Source organism: Giraffa tippelskirchi, chromosome 1 (genome assembly GCF_054371585.1).
Source record: "Giraffa tippelskirchi isolate mGirTip1 chromosome 1, T2T-mGirTip1v1.2.pri, whole genome shotgun sequence".
Taxonomy (NCBI): Eukaryota; Metazoa; Chordata; class Mammalia; order Artiodactyla; family Giraffidae; genus Giraffa; species Giraffa tippelskirchi.
In genome coordinates this window covers 104236402-104252861 of record NC_137275.1, presented here as the reverse complement: position 1 = coordinate 104252861, position 16460 = coordinate 104236402, and the positions used below count along the sequence as shown (strand labels likewise).

At 40.4% G+C, this 16460-nt stretch overlaps 2 protein-coding genes across 17 annotated transcripts in view; one reads left to right on the top strand and one right to left on the bottom strand.

Annotated features, from left to right (window-relative positions):
• Positions 1 to 16460, top strand: part of LOC145505369 (uncharacterized) — a 138375-nt gene that overhangs the window by 72712 nt on the left and 49203 nt on the right. For 6 of the 16 annotated variants that reach the window (XM_081487190.1, XM_081487332.1, XM_081487228.1 and 3 more), the window contains one exon: positions 9554 to 9876. The exons of 9 other annotated variants lie outside the window; for them this stretch is intronic. In XM_081487190.1, the coding sequence (XP_081343316.1) occupies positions 9554 to 9688 (135 nt within the window). In that variant the 3' untranslated portion in view covers positions 9689 to 9876. Of the gene's footprint in view, positions 1 to 3529; positions 3655 to 9553; positions 9877 to 16460 lie in introns of those variants that run through there. One more of the 16 variants, XM_081487294.1, reaches the window with a different exon arrangement.
• Positions 1 to 16460, bottom strand: part of LOC145504779 (neurotrypsin-like) — a 74674-nt gene that overhangs the window by 50673 nt on the left and 7541 nt on the right. Inside the window, 2 exon segments of the mRNA XM_081486090.1 lie at positions 73 to 251; positions 7873 to 8011. Of these exon segments, the coding sequence (XP_081342216.1) occupies positions 73 to 251; positions 7873 to 8011 (318 nt within the window).

Here is a 16460-nt window from a genome sequence, read left to right as displayed (position 1 = left end):
ACATGTTTTTCATCTGGAATGCTGAAAACAGAATAAAAGTAAAGCGAGGGAATAAAAATTTTTTTTTTTCACCATGGGAAAAGCTACACAGGTCAGCAGCTGCCATCTTCTCAGAACATGCCCTGCCCTGCCAGATGTCTTTTTCACAAAGCAGTATATTTTCTTCATCTCCTCTGCAACGGACATTGCTCCAATAAACGGGAATAAGGCCCAGTTCAGAAAACGGGGTTTGTTTTGCGACTCCTTTTCCTCTGGAAGTACAATGCTCAAGGTTAGGTTTATCAAATGTAGGCTAACTTTTATCAAAGCACAAGGGTTTTAAAAAAATTGAAAAAGTCAAAAAAGGTGGATGTGGAAGAAAAAGACAAACATAATGGATTATGTAAATTTCAAGGAAATCAAAATATTAGATCAGAACAGGGTGATTATCTATGGCAATCTTTCTAATTAACCTTGAATAATGCTAGGCATGTGCCTTTATCTACAGCTGATTTTAGAAGAAAATGGGCAAATACTACAGACATAAAATAGGAGTCTGGATGGTTATATGGAAGAAGTGTGTCTGTCATGTGATCTAGTGGGACTTGGATTCTAGTCTGCACTCAGCTGCAAATTACTCTAACACGTCTCTAAGTCCTTCCTTCTGATACATGAAAGAAGTCTGGATGCTTGAAGATTCTTTCCTATTCCAATATTTTAGGCTGTCATTTTCAAAACAATTATTATTGCCACATCTAAGCAAGGTAATATCAAGAGAGGCAATCCATTCCCATTTTTAAAAAATTTATATATATATATAATAGTATTTGCTAATGAACTTTTGAAATCAATTGAGAAAACTCATCTAGTCTACATACTTTTAACCTCTAATATGTACAAAGCTTAAATTAATTTTTTAAAAGATTAAATGCTTATCTGAATAACATGATGATCTCTAGAACTGTCTCCATGCTACAGCTTCCATTAACCCAACAATAAATATTTGGGGTGTATCTAAAATATGAATCTGTCTTGACAGCAATAAAGCCAGGTTGCTCTGCTCTTATTTGAAATTCTTTTTTATTAATGGACTACTAAGAGATGACAGAAGGAATCAGATCAGCTTATCTGAAGTTTATGTTTGCATAAAGATAGTTTACATTCTTTTATCAATCAAGGGAGGGAAGTCGCTCAGTCGTGTCCGACTCTTTGCGACCCCGTGGACTCTAGCCTACCAGGCTCCTTCGTCCATGGGATTCTCCAGGCAAGAATACTGGAGTGGTTTGCCATTTCCTTCTCCAGGGGATCTTCCCGACCCAGGGATCGAACCCAGGTCTCCCGCATTGGAGGCAGACGCTTTAACCTCTGAGCCACCAGGGAAGTCCCTTATCAATCAAGAGGATCTCTGTAATTCACATCTCCGCTACAGAGCTTGTTTTGTTTTAAAATTTTTTAGAAAATTTTATTGGCATATAGTTGATTTACAGTGTTGTATCTGCTGTACAAAAAAGTGAATCAGTTATGCATATACACATATCCATTCTTTCTGCTGTACAAAAAAGTGAATCAGCTATGCATATACATATATCCATTCTTTTTTAGATTATTTTCCCATATAGGTCATCACAGAGCACTGAGTAGAGTTCCCTGTGCTATAAAATAGGTACTTATTAATTATTTATTTTATATATAGTAGTGTGTATATATCAATCCCAATCTCCCAATTTATCCCTCCCTACTGTCCCCCCTTAGTAATCATAAGATTGTTTTCTACATCTGTAATTCTATTTCTATTTTGTAAATAAGTTCATTTGTACCATTTTTGTTTTCTTATGTCAGTCTCATAGAAAATTTCATTCTTCCCTGCTTTTCAGGGATAATAAAAGCACAGGTAGAAAGGTCCATGAAGGAAGACACTGACATCAACCTACAAATTGTTACACCTTCAGGCTGTCAAAGAAAAAGCATCAAGCCAACATTCTTTGTGACTTGCCCAACCAGCCAAGGACTGTTTGCCAAACAAACCACTGGGGATAAAATCAGTAATTAACATGCTAACACCATAACTCTTTGTAGGCTCTCTCCTCTTGCTTTTATCCTGATTTATTTCAACCCTCATTGTAAAAAATTAGTGAGTTGTAGCTGAACTTAACTAATCGTTTAGTTAACTAACTTAACTAATCGTTGTTTAGTTGCTAAGTTGTGTCTGACTCTTTGCAATCCCATTTACTGTAGCCCGCCAGGTTCCTCTGTCCATGGGATTTCCCAGCAAGACAACCGGAGCAGGTTGCCACTTCCTTCTCTAGGGGCTCTTCCTGACCTAGAGATAGAACTTGCATCTCTTGCACTGGCAGGTGGATTCTTTACCGATAAGCCACCAAGGAAGCCTAATTAAGTATTGTTGTTGTTGTTCAGTCGCTCAGTCGTGTCCAATTCTTTGAGACCTTAAGGACTGCAGCACACCAGGCTTCCCTTTCCTTCACCATCTCCAGTAGCTTGCTCAAATTCATGTCCATTGAGTCGGTGATGCCATCCAACCATCTCATTATCCCCTTCTCCTTCTGCCTTCCATCTTTCCCAGAATCAGGGTCTTTTCCAATCAGTCAGCTCTTCACATCAGGTAGCCAAAGTACTGGAGCTTCAGCTTCAGCATCAGTCCTTCCAATGAATATTCAGGGTTGATTTCCTTTAGGATTGCCTGGTTTGATCTCCTTGAGTATAAGGGACTCTCAAGAGTATTCTCCAACACCACAGTTGGAAAGCATCAATTAAGTATTACATTAACCCTATTTGCTACTCTAATAGAATCAAAAGTCTGAATAAAACTTAAGCCTGCAAGGTTCGCCTGTACTAAATACTAATTTCCCACCTTCCGAGTGAGAAGACAGGAAACGGGCAAATTAAAATTCTTACTGATTTGACTGCACTTGACTAACCTTTTCATTTGTGTCATCACATTAGATATTACCACTCATTGATTATTAATCTAAAATATTTGCAAATAGAAAGCTTTTCTTTCAGGCCTTTTAACCTTTATTTTTTTCATAACAAGATATTTTCCAAGCTTTTTAAAGATCCTTGGTCATAAAGGTCAAGAAAAATATAGGGCATGTATACTTGGAAAAAATAAATGATACAGAAAAGCAGAACAATAACAACAACAAAAAAAACCCATTAATTCCAAAATGGAAACTTCTGCTCCTGGGAAACCCCTTGAGACAAAGCATAAAGGTACTGGGCATGGTGGGAGTCAGTGTACACCAGTCCATTTTAAGGAGAGTGCCTAGGGTCAGGCTGAAAGCATGAGGAGAAGAGGGTGAGAGAGGATGAGATGGTTGGATGGCATCACTGACTCAATGGACATGAGTTTGAGTAACTCCGGGATTTGGGGATGGATAGGGAGGCCTAGTGTGCTGCAGTCCATGGAGTAGCAAAGAGTCGGACACGACTGAGTGACTGAACTGAACGGAACTGAGGGTGGTAGGAACGGCCAGCAACTTCTCAGGATGACAGGTGCTGCTGGGCTGAGGGAAATTGCCATCTCTTACAGAATCTCCTCAGTGCAGAAACCTATGTCCCAGGATATCACACCTTACTCAGCATGGGATGAAACTACAAATGAACTTCACCTCCTACACACACACATACAACAGGGGAATCTGTGGCTGGCTCAAGGTAAAAGCGAATGACAGCAACCACAGGCTGTAGAGGCTACTGGGAAAATAAAACTCTTAGGACCCAATTCTTTGTTTCCTGGCACTGAAGAATCCATTTGTTAGATCAAAGACCAAAAGATGCTTTTATTTTTGGACCATTTAGCTTCTGCCCATTTCCTAGTCAATTCAGTTCAGTTCAGTTGCTCAGTTCTGTCAAACTCTTTGCGAACCCACGAACCACAGCACGCCAGGCCTCCCTGTGCATCGCCAACTCCCAGAGTTTACTCAAACTCATGTCCATTGAGTCGGTGATGCCATCCAACCAACCTTCTCATCCTCTGTTGTCCCCTTCTCCTCCTGCCTTCAATCTTTCCCAGCATCAGAGTCTTTTCAAATGAGTCAGTTCTTCACATCAGGTGGCCAAAGTACTGGAGTTTCAGCTTCAGCATCAGTCCTTCCAATGAATATTCAGGACTGATTTTCTTTAGGTAGGACTGGTTGGATCTCCTTGCAGTCCAAGGGACTCCTAAGAGTCTTCTCCAACACCATAGTTCAAAAGCATCAATTCTTTGGCATTCAGCTTTCTTTAGAATCCAACTCTACATCCATACATGACTACTGGAAAAACCACAGCTTTGATGAGACAGACCTTTGTTGGCAAAGTAATGTCTCTGCTTTTTAACATGCTGTCTATATTGGTCATAAGTTTTCTTCCAAAGAGGAAGCATCTTTTAATTTCATGGCTGCAGTCGCCATCTGCAGTGATTTTGGAGACCGAAAAAATGAAGTCAGCCACTGTTTCCACTGTTTCCCCATCTATTTGCCATGAAGTGATGGGACCAGATGCCATGATCTTAGTTTTCTGAATGTTGAGTTTTAAAACAGCTTTTTCGCTTTCCTCTTTCACTTTCATTAAGAGGCTCTTTAGTTCTTCACTTTCTGCCATAAGGGTCGTGTCATCTGCGTATCTGAGGTTACTGATATTTCTCCCGGCAATCTTGATTCCAGCTTGTGCGTGATCCAGCCTAGCATTTCTCATGATGTACTCTGCATATAAGCAGAGGTGACAATATACAGCCTTGATGTACGCCTTTCCATATTTGGAACCAGTCTGTTGTTCCAGGTCCAGTTCTAACTGTTGCTTCCTGATCTGCATACAGGTTTCTCAAGAGGCAGGTCAGGTGGTCTGGTATTTCCATCTCTTTCAGAGTTTTCCACAGTTGATTGTGATCCTCACAGTCAATGGCTTTGGCATAATCAATAAAGCAGATGTTTTTCCGGAACTCTCTTGCTTTTTCGATGATCCAATGGATGTTGGCAATTTGATCTCTGGTTCTGCTGCCTTTGTTAAATCCAGCCTGAACATCTGGAAGTTCACGGTTGAAGCGCGGCTTGGAGAATTTTGAGCATTACTTTACTAGCATGTGAGATGAGTGCAACTGTGCGGTACTTTGAGCATTCGTTGGCATTGCCTTTCTTTGGGAGTGGAATAAAAACTAACCTTTTCCAGTCTTGTGGCCACTGCTGAGATTTTCAAATTTGCTGGCATATTGAATGCAGCAATTTCACAGCATCATCTTTCAGGATTTGAAATAGCTCAACTGGAATTCCATCACCTCCACTAACTTTGTTCGTAGTGATGCTTCCTAAGGCCCACTTGACTTTGCATTCCAGGATGTCTGGCTCTAGGTGAGTGATCACACCATCGTGATTATCTGGGTCATGAAGATCTTTTTTGTATAGTTCTTCAGTGTATTCTTGCCATGTCTTCTTAACATCTTCTGCTTCTGTTAGATCCATACCATTTATGTCCTTTATTGAGCCCATCTTTGCATGAAATGTTCCCTTGGTATCTCTAATTTTTTTGAAGAGATCTCTAGGCTTTCCCATTCTATTGTTCTCCTTATTTCTTTGCACTGTTCACTGAGAAAGGCTTTCTTGTCGCTCTTGCTATTCTTTGAAACTCTGCATTCAAATGGGTATATCTTTCCTTTTCTCCTTTGCCTTTTGCTTCTCTTCTATTCACAGCTACTTGTAAGGCCTCCTCAGATAACCATTTTGCCTTTTTACATTTCTTTTCCTTGTGGATGGTCTTGATCACTGCCTCCTGTACAATGTCACGAACCTCCATCCACAGTTCTTCAGGCACTCTGTCTACAGATCTAATCCCTTCAATCTATTTCTCACTTCCAGTGTATAATCGTACAGGATTTGATTTAGGTCATACCTGAATGGTCTAGTGGTTTTCCCTACTTTCTTCAATTTAAGTCTGACTCTGAATAAGGAGTTCATGGTCTGAGCCATAGTCAGCTGCCGGTTTTGTTTTTGCTGACTGTATAGAGCTTCTCCATCTTTGGCTGCAGAGAATATAATCAATCTGATTTCAGTGTTGACCATCTGGTGATGTCCATGTGTAGTCTTCTCTCATGTTGTTGGAAGAGGGTGTTTGCTATGACCAGTGCATTCTCTTGGCACAAGTCTATTAGCCTTTGGCCTGCTTCATTCTGTACTCCAAGGTCAAATTTGCCTGTTACTCCAGGTATTTCTCGACTCCCTACTTTTGCATTCCAGTCCCCTATAATGAAAAGGACATCTTCTTTGGGTGTTAGGTCTAAAAGGTCTTGTAGGGCTTCACAGAATCATTCAACTTCAGCTTCTTCAGCATTACTGGTCAGGGCATAGACTTGGATTACTGTGATATTGAATGGTTTGCCTTGGAAATGAACAGAGATCATTCTGTCGTTTTTGAGATTGCATCCAAGTACTGCATTTTGGACTCTTTTGTTGACTATGAGGGCTACTCCGTTTCTTCTAAGGGATTCTTGTCCACAGTAGTAGATATAATGGTCATCTGAGTTAAATTCACCCATTCCAGTCCATTTTAGTTCGCTGATTCCTAGAATGTCGACGTTCACTCTTGCCATCTCCTGTTTGAACACTTAAAATTTGCCTTGATTCATGGACCTAACATTCCAGGTTCCTTTGCAATATTGCTCTTTACAGCATCAGACTTTACTTCCATCACCAGTCACATCCACAACTGGGTGGTGTTGTTGCTTTGGCTCCATCTCTTCATTCTCTCTGGAGTTATTTCCCCACTGATCTCCAGTAGTATATTGAGCACCTGGGGAGTTCATCTTTCAGTGTCATATTTTTGGCCTTTTCATATTGTTCATGGGGTTCTCAAGGCAAAAATACTGAAGTGGTTTGCCACTCCCTTCTCCAGTGGACCACGTTTTGTCAGAACTCTCCACCATGACCTATCTGTCTTGAGTGGCCCTACACGGCATGACTCATAGTTTCAATGAATTAGACAAGACTGTGGTCCATGTGATCAGATTGGTTAGTTTTCTGTGATTGTGGTTTTCAGTCTGTCTGCCCTCTGATGGAGAAGGACAAGAGGTTATGGAAGCTTCCTGATGGGAGAGACTGACTGAGGGGGAAACTGGGTCTTGTTCTGATGGGCGGGGCCATGCTCAGTAAATCTTTAATCCAATTTTCTGTTGATGGGCGGGGCTGTGTTCCCTCCTTGCTGTTTACCTGAGGCCAAACTATCGTGGAGGTAATGAAGATAATGGTGACCTTCAAAAGGTCCCGTGCATGCACTGCTACACTCAGTGCCCCCAGCCCTGCAGCAGGCCACCACCGACCCATGCCTCCGCTGGAGACTCCTGGACACTCCCCGGCAAGTCTGGGTCAGTCTCTTGTGAGGTCACTGCTCCTTTCTCCTGGGTCCTGGTGCACACAAGGTTCTGTTTGTGCCCTCCCAGAGTCTATTTCCCAGTCCTGTGTAAGTTCTGGCAGCTCTATGGTGGGGTTAATGCCGACCTCCTCCAAAAGGGCTTATGCCATAGCCAGGTCTGCTACACCCAGAGCCCCTGCCCCAGCGGCAGGCCACTGCTGACCCTCACCTCCACAAGTGAGGCTCAAACATAGTTCTGCCTCAGTCTCTGTGGGGTCCCTGGGTCCTGGTGTGCACTTGGTTTGTTTGAGCCCTCTGAGCGTCTCTGGCAGGCATTTCCTAGTCAGCAGGGGTAGTAACAAGTGAAATGCATTTGTATGTAAAGGAACTCACTCCTTCCATTGGGGACCCTTTCTTTAAAAGTCTCCTGAGAGAAGTGAGTGAGGAACGTGAGAGAAGGAGAAGGAGGAGGTAACCTCTCCAAGGTAACAGCGGGGGGCCAGCACTCCCTTCAGGTATCAGCAGACAGATTCGGTCAAGGATGAACAAACTCACCCCAGCTGCAGCTGGTGACAAACAGCTGAAGCATCAGCGTCGTCCCAGTGGCTGCTACAAACGACGCCCCAGGCTCCATTCTCATACACTCCTACTGTGCCTTCAAAGGCGCTTTTGCCACCACGAAGCCGGACTGACCCTAAATGGAAAAGAATCCCCAGATCCTTGAATAGAACATAACCGTTTGAACACACTGAACATACTGAACGAGTCCTCGGGTAACATGCTGAGAGAGCCAGGCTTTCACTGTTCACAGCAAGTCCTTCTTTCTTTAAATGAGGATTTAGCAGGCTCTTTTTTTTAAATTAACATCCTGATGTCAATGCTAAGGATACTTTCTTTCTTTATCCAGGCAAACAGAAGTCCAAAGGGAAAAAGTGGAAGACTGTGACTAATGGCAGATATTGCATCCCACATGTTTGATTACATCACATAGGAAGTTCTTATCACTTATGTATCACTTTCCATCTTCACGAGACATCACAGATTTTAAAAAAAGAAAAACAGAAACAAATACAATGCTGTTTATAAGTTACCTGTTATTGGCTGTTGTATCTTCCTTCTATCTGTTCTTCCACTAAAGAAGAATAAAATGTTTTTCCCCTTTTAGCCTCTCCAGTAGTTGTGAGAAGTCTAAAGACAATGTCTAAAATTTCAGAAAGGTGTTAAGTGTCAGAAATACTGTCTAATGTTAGTCTTAGGGAAACTGCCCCTAGGGAGACTGGTGTGGTGTAACTGAATGGCCCTTGAACTTCACTTCTCTTTACATATCATCCCCACTGAGCTGCTCCACAGTCCATAATTTGAGTCATTCTTCTCAGTCTTAAAAGAGTCAAAATTTAAATTAGAGCATCCCTGGGAAGATACTATTTTAAGTCTTACCCCTTAACTGTGGATCAAAGTGGTTACTAGGCTTACTGTGGTGATTATTTCATAACATATGCAAATTGCAATCACTATGCAGTACATCTGAAACCAACATAATAGCGTATATCAAATATATTTCAAGTTTTTTTTAAGTGTGCATCAAAGGACTACATTTCTCTTCTCACGGGCATTTATTCTTAGAGTCGGTCCTGAGGCTGCAGTTGAGACATGTGCAGAGGTAGAATCAAACTCAGACAACTTAAAAATTTCATAAAAGTCTGTGAAAAGTCACTTAAGATGACCTTTGTTTCATAGGTAAAAGAAGTTAAGAAATTAAATTTTATTAAAAATTTCTGGCACATTTTACATATTTCAAAGTAATCTATGGCTTTATAATTATTTTTCAAAAATAATAGATTCTAAATCATCCATTCATTTCATTTGCATTAGCCTAGTCATCTATCACTATTATTTTCCACCCAATCATCCTTTAAAAATATAACTATTTAAGAAACACATATCCTATCTCTCATGATAAATACAAAGTGTCATTTAATTTAAACAAGAGGCAAGAACAAATGGAGACAAAGTTGCACTGCCAAATCCTGATTACTCAGGAGAGAACGTGAGCGTGCATCATTCATATGGCAGATAATCTAAAACTGATTCATATATATTCTAACTTTCTTTAATTCAGACCAAGCAAGAGGAAGCCCTGTCTAGCTCAGTGAAAATGTTAGGGGGAAACACCAACTGAAACCGCTCACCCTGGCCAGGCACCACAGTAACCATCTCATGATTTATTTTATGACAGGAGGTCCTGGTAAAGAACATGAAACTAACAAGCCACCACCAACCAGAAGAATTTGGGAAAGCTCCAAAGGAGACACCAATCCCTATGTCCTACCAACTTCCCAGAATCCTCCTCGCTGGAATCCATCTTGACTGAGCAATGCCTGGACCAACAGGAAGGACCTGAGTCAGAATGACTGGCCAGAGACAACCCGGAAACTAATCTCATCACCATAGGTCCCAAGACTGTGAGCCATGGGGCAGAGCAGTTCTCCTGGGTTTCCTTACAGTACTGCTCTCCACCCAGGCGCCCCTTTACCAATAAAATCTCTTGCTTTGTCAGCACATGTGCCTCCTCAGATAATTCCTTTCTCACTGTCAGACAAGAGCCTACTCTTGGGCCTTAGAAGAGGTCCCCCTTTCTACAACAAAAAGTGTGAGCTGTAGAATATTTTTAAAGAAATATGTCCAAAGAGTTTAACTGAACTTTAATGATTTCTTATAATCACAAAATGTCTTCTATAGAGACCCACATAATACTAATATCATGCACAGTAAAAATGTCTTTTGATTTTTTTCAAATCAAAGAATTCATTTGTTCACCTCAAACACATGTTATTTGAAATGATGTTTAATCCGAAAGTGAAAGTCACTCAGTCGTGTCCAACTCTTTGTGGCCCCATGACTATACAGTCCATGGAATTATCCAGGCCAGAATACTGGAGTGGGTAGCCGTCTCCTTCTCCAGGGGGATCATCTCAACCCAGGGAGCGAACTCAGGTCTCCCACATTGCAGGCGGATTCTTTACCAGCTGAGCCACCAGAGAAACCGTTTAATCTATTATCTGTTTATTAATTCTCCACCACCACAAATACCACCGCCATCAAATTCTTCATGTCAAAGGGTTGGACAGAAGTTCTAGTAATGAAAACAAACTGGAACTCTACTCATGCATGTTAAATAATCACAATAAAATGTAAAATATTGCCCAAATCACTAAAAAGCTTTCAAAGAAGAAATGATGCAGGCATATTATCTAAATGATTAAGGCACCTATCTACAAATGAGGAGGAGAAAACTCTGCATAATGTGTAACTGTTACCATAACATCATTATAACAAAAATGATAGCACTGGGAATAATTTCCAGGTCAATTATCAGTTCTACCATCATTTCTCACATGCACCAAACATGCTGTGAAAACCTGGATTTGTTTATCTGTATTTGTTATATGGCAAGAAATGTGGAGTGCTCATCCAATTTTCCTTTAACAAATGGATACAAATATTTGCAATTCTGGAAAGGCAGTTTGCATGTCAATGACTAGCGAATTCTCTGGAAGAATCCATTCTCAACACCAACATCCCCAAAACACACACCTGCCTAGCAGTGCCCCTCCACATAGTTTATCCTTTCCTTACGCCATAAAAATTTCCAAAATATCTGAGTAATCATCTACCTTGAACTCAGTGAGTATTTCTTACTGGTATGTAATTCTATGAGGTTTACACTTCTAATAATTTTTTGAAAGAACTTTTAAAAAAAAATATCAGCACGATAATATGCCTAAGATAAGAAAAGCATGAACACACAATTCATACTACATACATTTGAGACAGGAGGTAGTTTTTGTTTGGTTTTGGTTTTACTTCGTTCTTGCTTCACTTAGCTCTCTTAGAATGCTTAAGACGGTAGAACTGTAATTGGTTTCCCTTAATTTATGGATGAGGAAGCTATGGAGCCAACCAACTGAGCAGTTGCAGAGCCATGACAAACTGCCTCCCAGATTCCCTCCCTTGCTACCAGTCCCTTGCCTCCAAACCTGAGCAAAGACTTGGGATGCAATAAGCACTTTTCAATAGTTCAGGTACCACTTTATGCATTCTGCCATGTTGGCATTCACCAGGATGGTGAAATACTACAACAAATCTACCAAACATTACATGGGGATACACTAGGCAGGCAGATCCATAAGACAGTCTTAAGAGTTTCTCTATACTACAGAACACAAGAGAAGTGGCTTTCTGGTGATCTATATTTGAGGCTAATCCTCCAGTGGAGGCTGATTTGTCCCATGGGCTGTACAAATTTCTAGGACTGTACAAATTTCTAGGACTATACATTTGCACAAATTTATAGATACGCAATTACAAGAGGAAATAAAAAAAAAAAAAAACCAGAGAGAGAGAGGATAAAACAATAAAGCAATCCACAAAGGCCAGAGCCTGGTAAACTCATTTTTATTACTATCTTACTAACAATAAAATTCTTCAGACAAATTCTAGACCAGATTCTTTGGTAAATATTGCTCTGTTGTCACAGCCTCTTATTACCAAAAATTGATCTGTCTTCCTTGGTTCATACTTTCCTGCTTCTGCCCAGCACTTTGCGATGTTCCTCGTAGTCTCAGCTCATGTCTCTCAGCAACACCTCAGTGAATCCAGGGTTGCATGGTCTTAAAGTCTCTCATGTGCCAATTTGATGGAAAAATATTCTATTCTAAATATTCCTATTTTTTAAAAAGTGTTAATAACAATAATCTAAAATTTGAAGTCTCAGACAGAGGTTTTAGATCAACTATAGTAGTCATTACTAATTTACAGACTAAACCAGTAATAGAAAAAAGTCTGGAACTATAAAGCTATGCATGATGGCATGTCATGGAGAGGAGCCCCTAGAGTTCATGAAAAGAATTATTGCAAAAAAACAAAGAAAACTGTCAGTCGTACCAGCCTGTTGGTATAAACAACTACTTAAAGGCAAAATGTGCCAATACACAACAATGGTCAGAATTCTACTACCTTAATTCTCTGCCAAAAATGTTGAACTTGGGGTAGGATGGAGTGGGAGGTGGGAAGGAGGTTCAAAAAGAAGGGGACATACATATACCTCTGGCTGATTCATGTTGACATATGGCAGAAACCAACACAATATTGTAAAGCAATTATCCTCCAATTAAAAATGAGTACATTTTTAAAAGATGTTGAAATCACTGTCATTTTAGTTTACTACTATTTTTTATTATGTAAACACATCTCCAGTTTTTATAAAGGAAAAGGAACATAAAAGATTTTTGTTACAGAAATTTGCTTTATGGATAACTTAGCTACAAAAAAAAAAAAAAATAGGGATTCCTAAAACAAAGAGACATTCCAGAGGGGTTCTCTTCTGCCATGTTATCAGTCTCACTCAATACAAGGTAATCTAGAGAAAGAGAGTTAACTAGATTAAAATTCTCTTCACAAGTTTCATCGGTTCTCAAGGCTATTGCAGTGGGCTGAATTCTTTTTTTTTTTTTTTTAATAAATTTATTTATTTTAGTTGGGGGCCAATTACTTTACAATATTGTAATAGTCCTTGCCATACATTGACATGAATCAGCCATGGGTTCACATGTGTTCCCCCTCCTGGACCCCCCACCCACCTCCCTCCCCATCCCATCCCTCCGGGTCATCCCATTGCCCCGGCCCCGAGCCCTTGTCTCATGCATCGAACATGGAATGGTGTTCTGTTTCACATATGATAATATACATGTTTCAATGCTATTCTCCCAGAACGTCCCACCCTCACCTTCTCCCTCAGAGTCCATAAAATTGTTCTATGCATCTGTGTCTCTTATTCTGTCTCGCATACAGGGTTATCGTTGAAAGATGGTGATGGGCTGAATTCTTTTCCCCCCAAAATATGCTTAAGCATTGACCTCCGGTGCCTATGAATGTGTGAATTTATTTGGAAATAGGGTCTTTGCAGAGGATCAAGATAAATGAGATCATTAGGGTGGGCTCCAATCCAGTATGACTATGATCTCATAAAAAGGAGAGATTTGGACAGACACCCATAGGGAGAATGCCATCCGGAGGTTGCAGTTACATTTCCACAAGCCAAGGAACTATCAGAAGCTAGGAGAGAGCCCTGGACCAGATCCTTTCCTACTGTCTTGAGAGGAAGTATGGCTCTGCTGACACTGATCTTGGACTTCCAGTCCCCAGAACTGTGAAATAGCAAGTTTCTTTATTTAAGCCACTCAGTCTGTGTACTCATTACAGCAGCTCTAGCAAACTAATAGACCCATTCTGGTATTATCTCTCCATGGACAGCTGGCAAAACCATCCATACTTCAAGAAGACCTAAAAGAAATATCAGGAAAGGAACCAAACATGTCAGTTATCTTTGTTCTCTAAATCCAGCTCATTTCAAAATTAGTGAAATGAAAAGGTATGCCTATTTAGTTAACTCCTTAAAATATACTTATACAATAGCACTCACTCATGTGACAGAAAAAACAGCAAAAACAAAGATCCATCCCAGTATTCTGAACAGAATTAAAAATAAATATTTCTGAAATCTTGTAAAAATCACAGTTTGATAAATGAGGAATAGAAAATTAATGTTATCGCCCAAATCCTTTCTCATCCATTACTGAACTTCACAGAGGCACAAAATACTTAATTTTAGTCAGCTCTATTGTTCTGGTGGAACCAGAAATTCATGCTGGTGACATCAAGCTATTATTCAGATCTTTGACAAAAAGTATACTTAAAGCTGAAAGTGATGTAGAAATTTCAGTTTATGAACTATTAAAAAAACAGAACAAAAGTCCATTACATATTGGACAATTTAGTACACATATTTGACAATGAATTAAATATAATCTTATGCCTTCTACTAAAGGCAAAATTGGAAAAATATATTAAGTGATCATTTTCTGTCTTAATTATAAAACATACACCAAATAATCACATTGCCTAAAAACAACTGAATAGAGAATTAGTTAGTTGAATTTTTCAAGTACAGTTGGGGAGGCTACATTAATTTTTATGTTTTGTTTTTTTTCCTACAGCTTATTTGATAGTATTCAGGTATTCTATTTTGCCGGGAGAATATCAATAACCTCAGATATGTAGATGACACCACCCTTATGGCAGAAAGGGAAGAAGAACTAAAGAGCCTCTTGATGAAAGTGAAAGAGGAGAGTGAAAAAGTTGGCTTAAAGCTCAATGTTCAGAAAACTAAGATCATGGCATCTGGTTCCATCACTTCATGGCAAATAGATTGGGGAAACAGTGGAAACAGTGTCAGACTTTATTTTTTTGGGCTCCAAAATCACTGCTGATGGTGATTGCAGCCATGAAATTAAAAGACGCTTACTCCTTGGAAGGAAGGTTATGGCCAACCTTGATAGCATATTTAAGAGCAGAGACATTACTTTGCCAACAAAGGTCCGTCTAGTCAAGGCTATGGTTTTTCCAGTGGTCATGTATGGATGTGAGAGTTGGATGGTGAAGAAAGCTGAGCGCCAAAGAACTGATGCTTTTGAACTGTGGTGTTGGAGAAGACTCTTGAGAGTCCCTTGGACTGCAAGGAGATCTAATCACTCCATCCTAAAGGAGATCAATCCTGGGTGTTCATTGGAAGGACTGATGTTGAAGCTGAAACTCCAATACTTTGGCCACCTCATGCGAAGAGTTGACTCACTGGAAAAGACCCTAATGCTGGGAAGGATTGGGGGCGGGAGGAGAAGGGGACAACAGAGGATGAGATGGTTGGATGGCATCACTGACTCGATGGACATGGGTTTGGGTAAACTCCAGGAGTTGGTGATGGACAGAGAGGCCTGGCGTGCTGCGATTCATGGGGTCGCAAAGAGTCGGACACGACTGAGCGACTGAACTGAACTGAATTCTATTTTGTCAATGATTACACTTACCCATAACTGAAATCACTTTAGCATTGTGAAATAATAGATTTTACTCAAATCATGCCATGTCAAAATGAAATCATCTTTTAACATAGGAAGCATCCCCTTAAATATCCAACTGAACTATACTCACCCCCATTAGTCCTCATCTATAATTCATATTAATTGTTCATTTATTATTTATGTAGATACCTTTCATACTGAGAAAAATATGAACTTGTCAGGTTCAAAATGAAAGCATATCTTTTGAATAAGCAATTCTACCCATTTACATTGGGCTTACATAAATCTATAAGCCCATCCGGGAGATGGTGAGGGACAGGGAAGCCTGGAGTGCTGCAGTCCAGGGGGTCGCAAAGAGCCGGATACGACTGAGTGACTGAACACCACCACCACCAATTATTCATGCATTTAAAACATTATACAATATAATGCAAAAGAATAAGACAATATATGCATTTAAATAACTTTAGCAGAAAATTTTACAAATTGTGTTTATACTGTTCAGTAGCTAAGTCCACACATAAACACATAGTGTGGGTATTAACATTTTATTGTACAACTCTAAGTGATGAAATTAAACTACACTTAATAGTAAGTTTATCTGTCTCCCAGCGTACATATCACAGGAAAGGTAATAAAAAATGCCTAGTATTATTTTGACATTTCAACCAGAGAGTGGGCATCCTTAACCAGAGGACTTAGGTGATTTCTTATTCATCTTTGTAAGTTCTGTTCCTGGGCTTCTCTGGTGGCTAAGCAGTGAAGAATTCGCCTGCCAATGCAGGAGGCACGGGTTCGATCCCTGGGTCGGGATGAGCCCCTGGAGAAGGAAATGGCAACCTACTTCAGTATTCTTGCCTGGAAAATTCCATGGACAGAGGAGCCTAGCGGGCTACAGTCCATGGGGCTGCAAGAGTCAGACACAACTTGTCAAAAAACAACACCTACACCTTACAACAACAACAAACAAAAAAGAAGCAACTAATCTTAGGAAACATCTTGCTAAGAAATGCACAAAATAAACAGGAAAAGTGCAGATGCTCCCAGACACAGCTCAAAGACTGGCGGCAGCCGGATGCTGATATACTGAGTGCAGTCCCTGGAGAAGGCGCTTGGGGGCAGCACTCTCGCTGCTGAGGGGGGTGTGCGCCGCCGCTATAATGTTCAGTTGCTAAGTCGTGTTCAGCTCTGCTACAACAGGGACTGCAGCAGGCCAGGCTCCTCTGT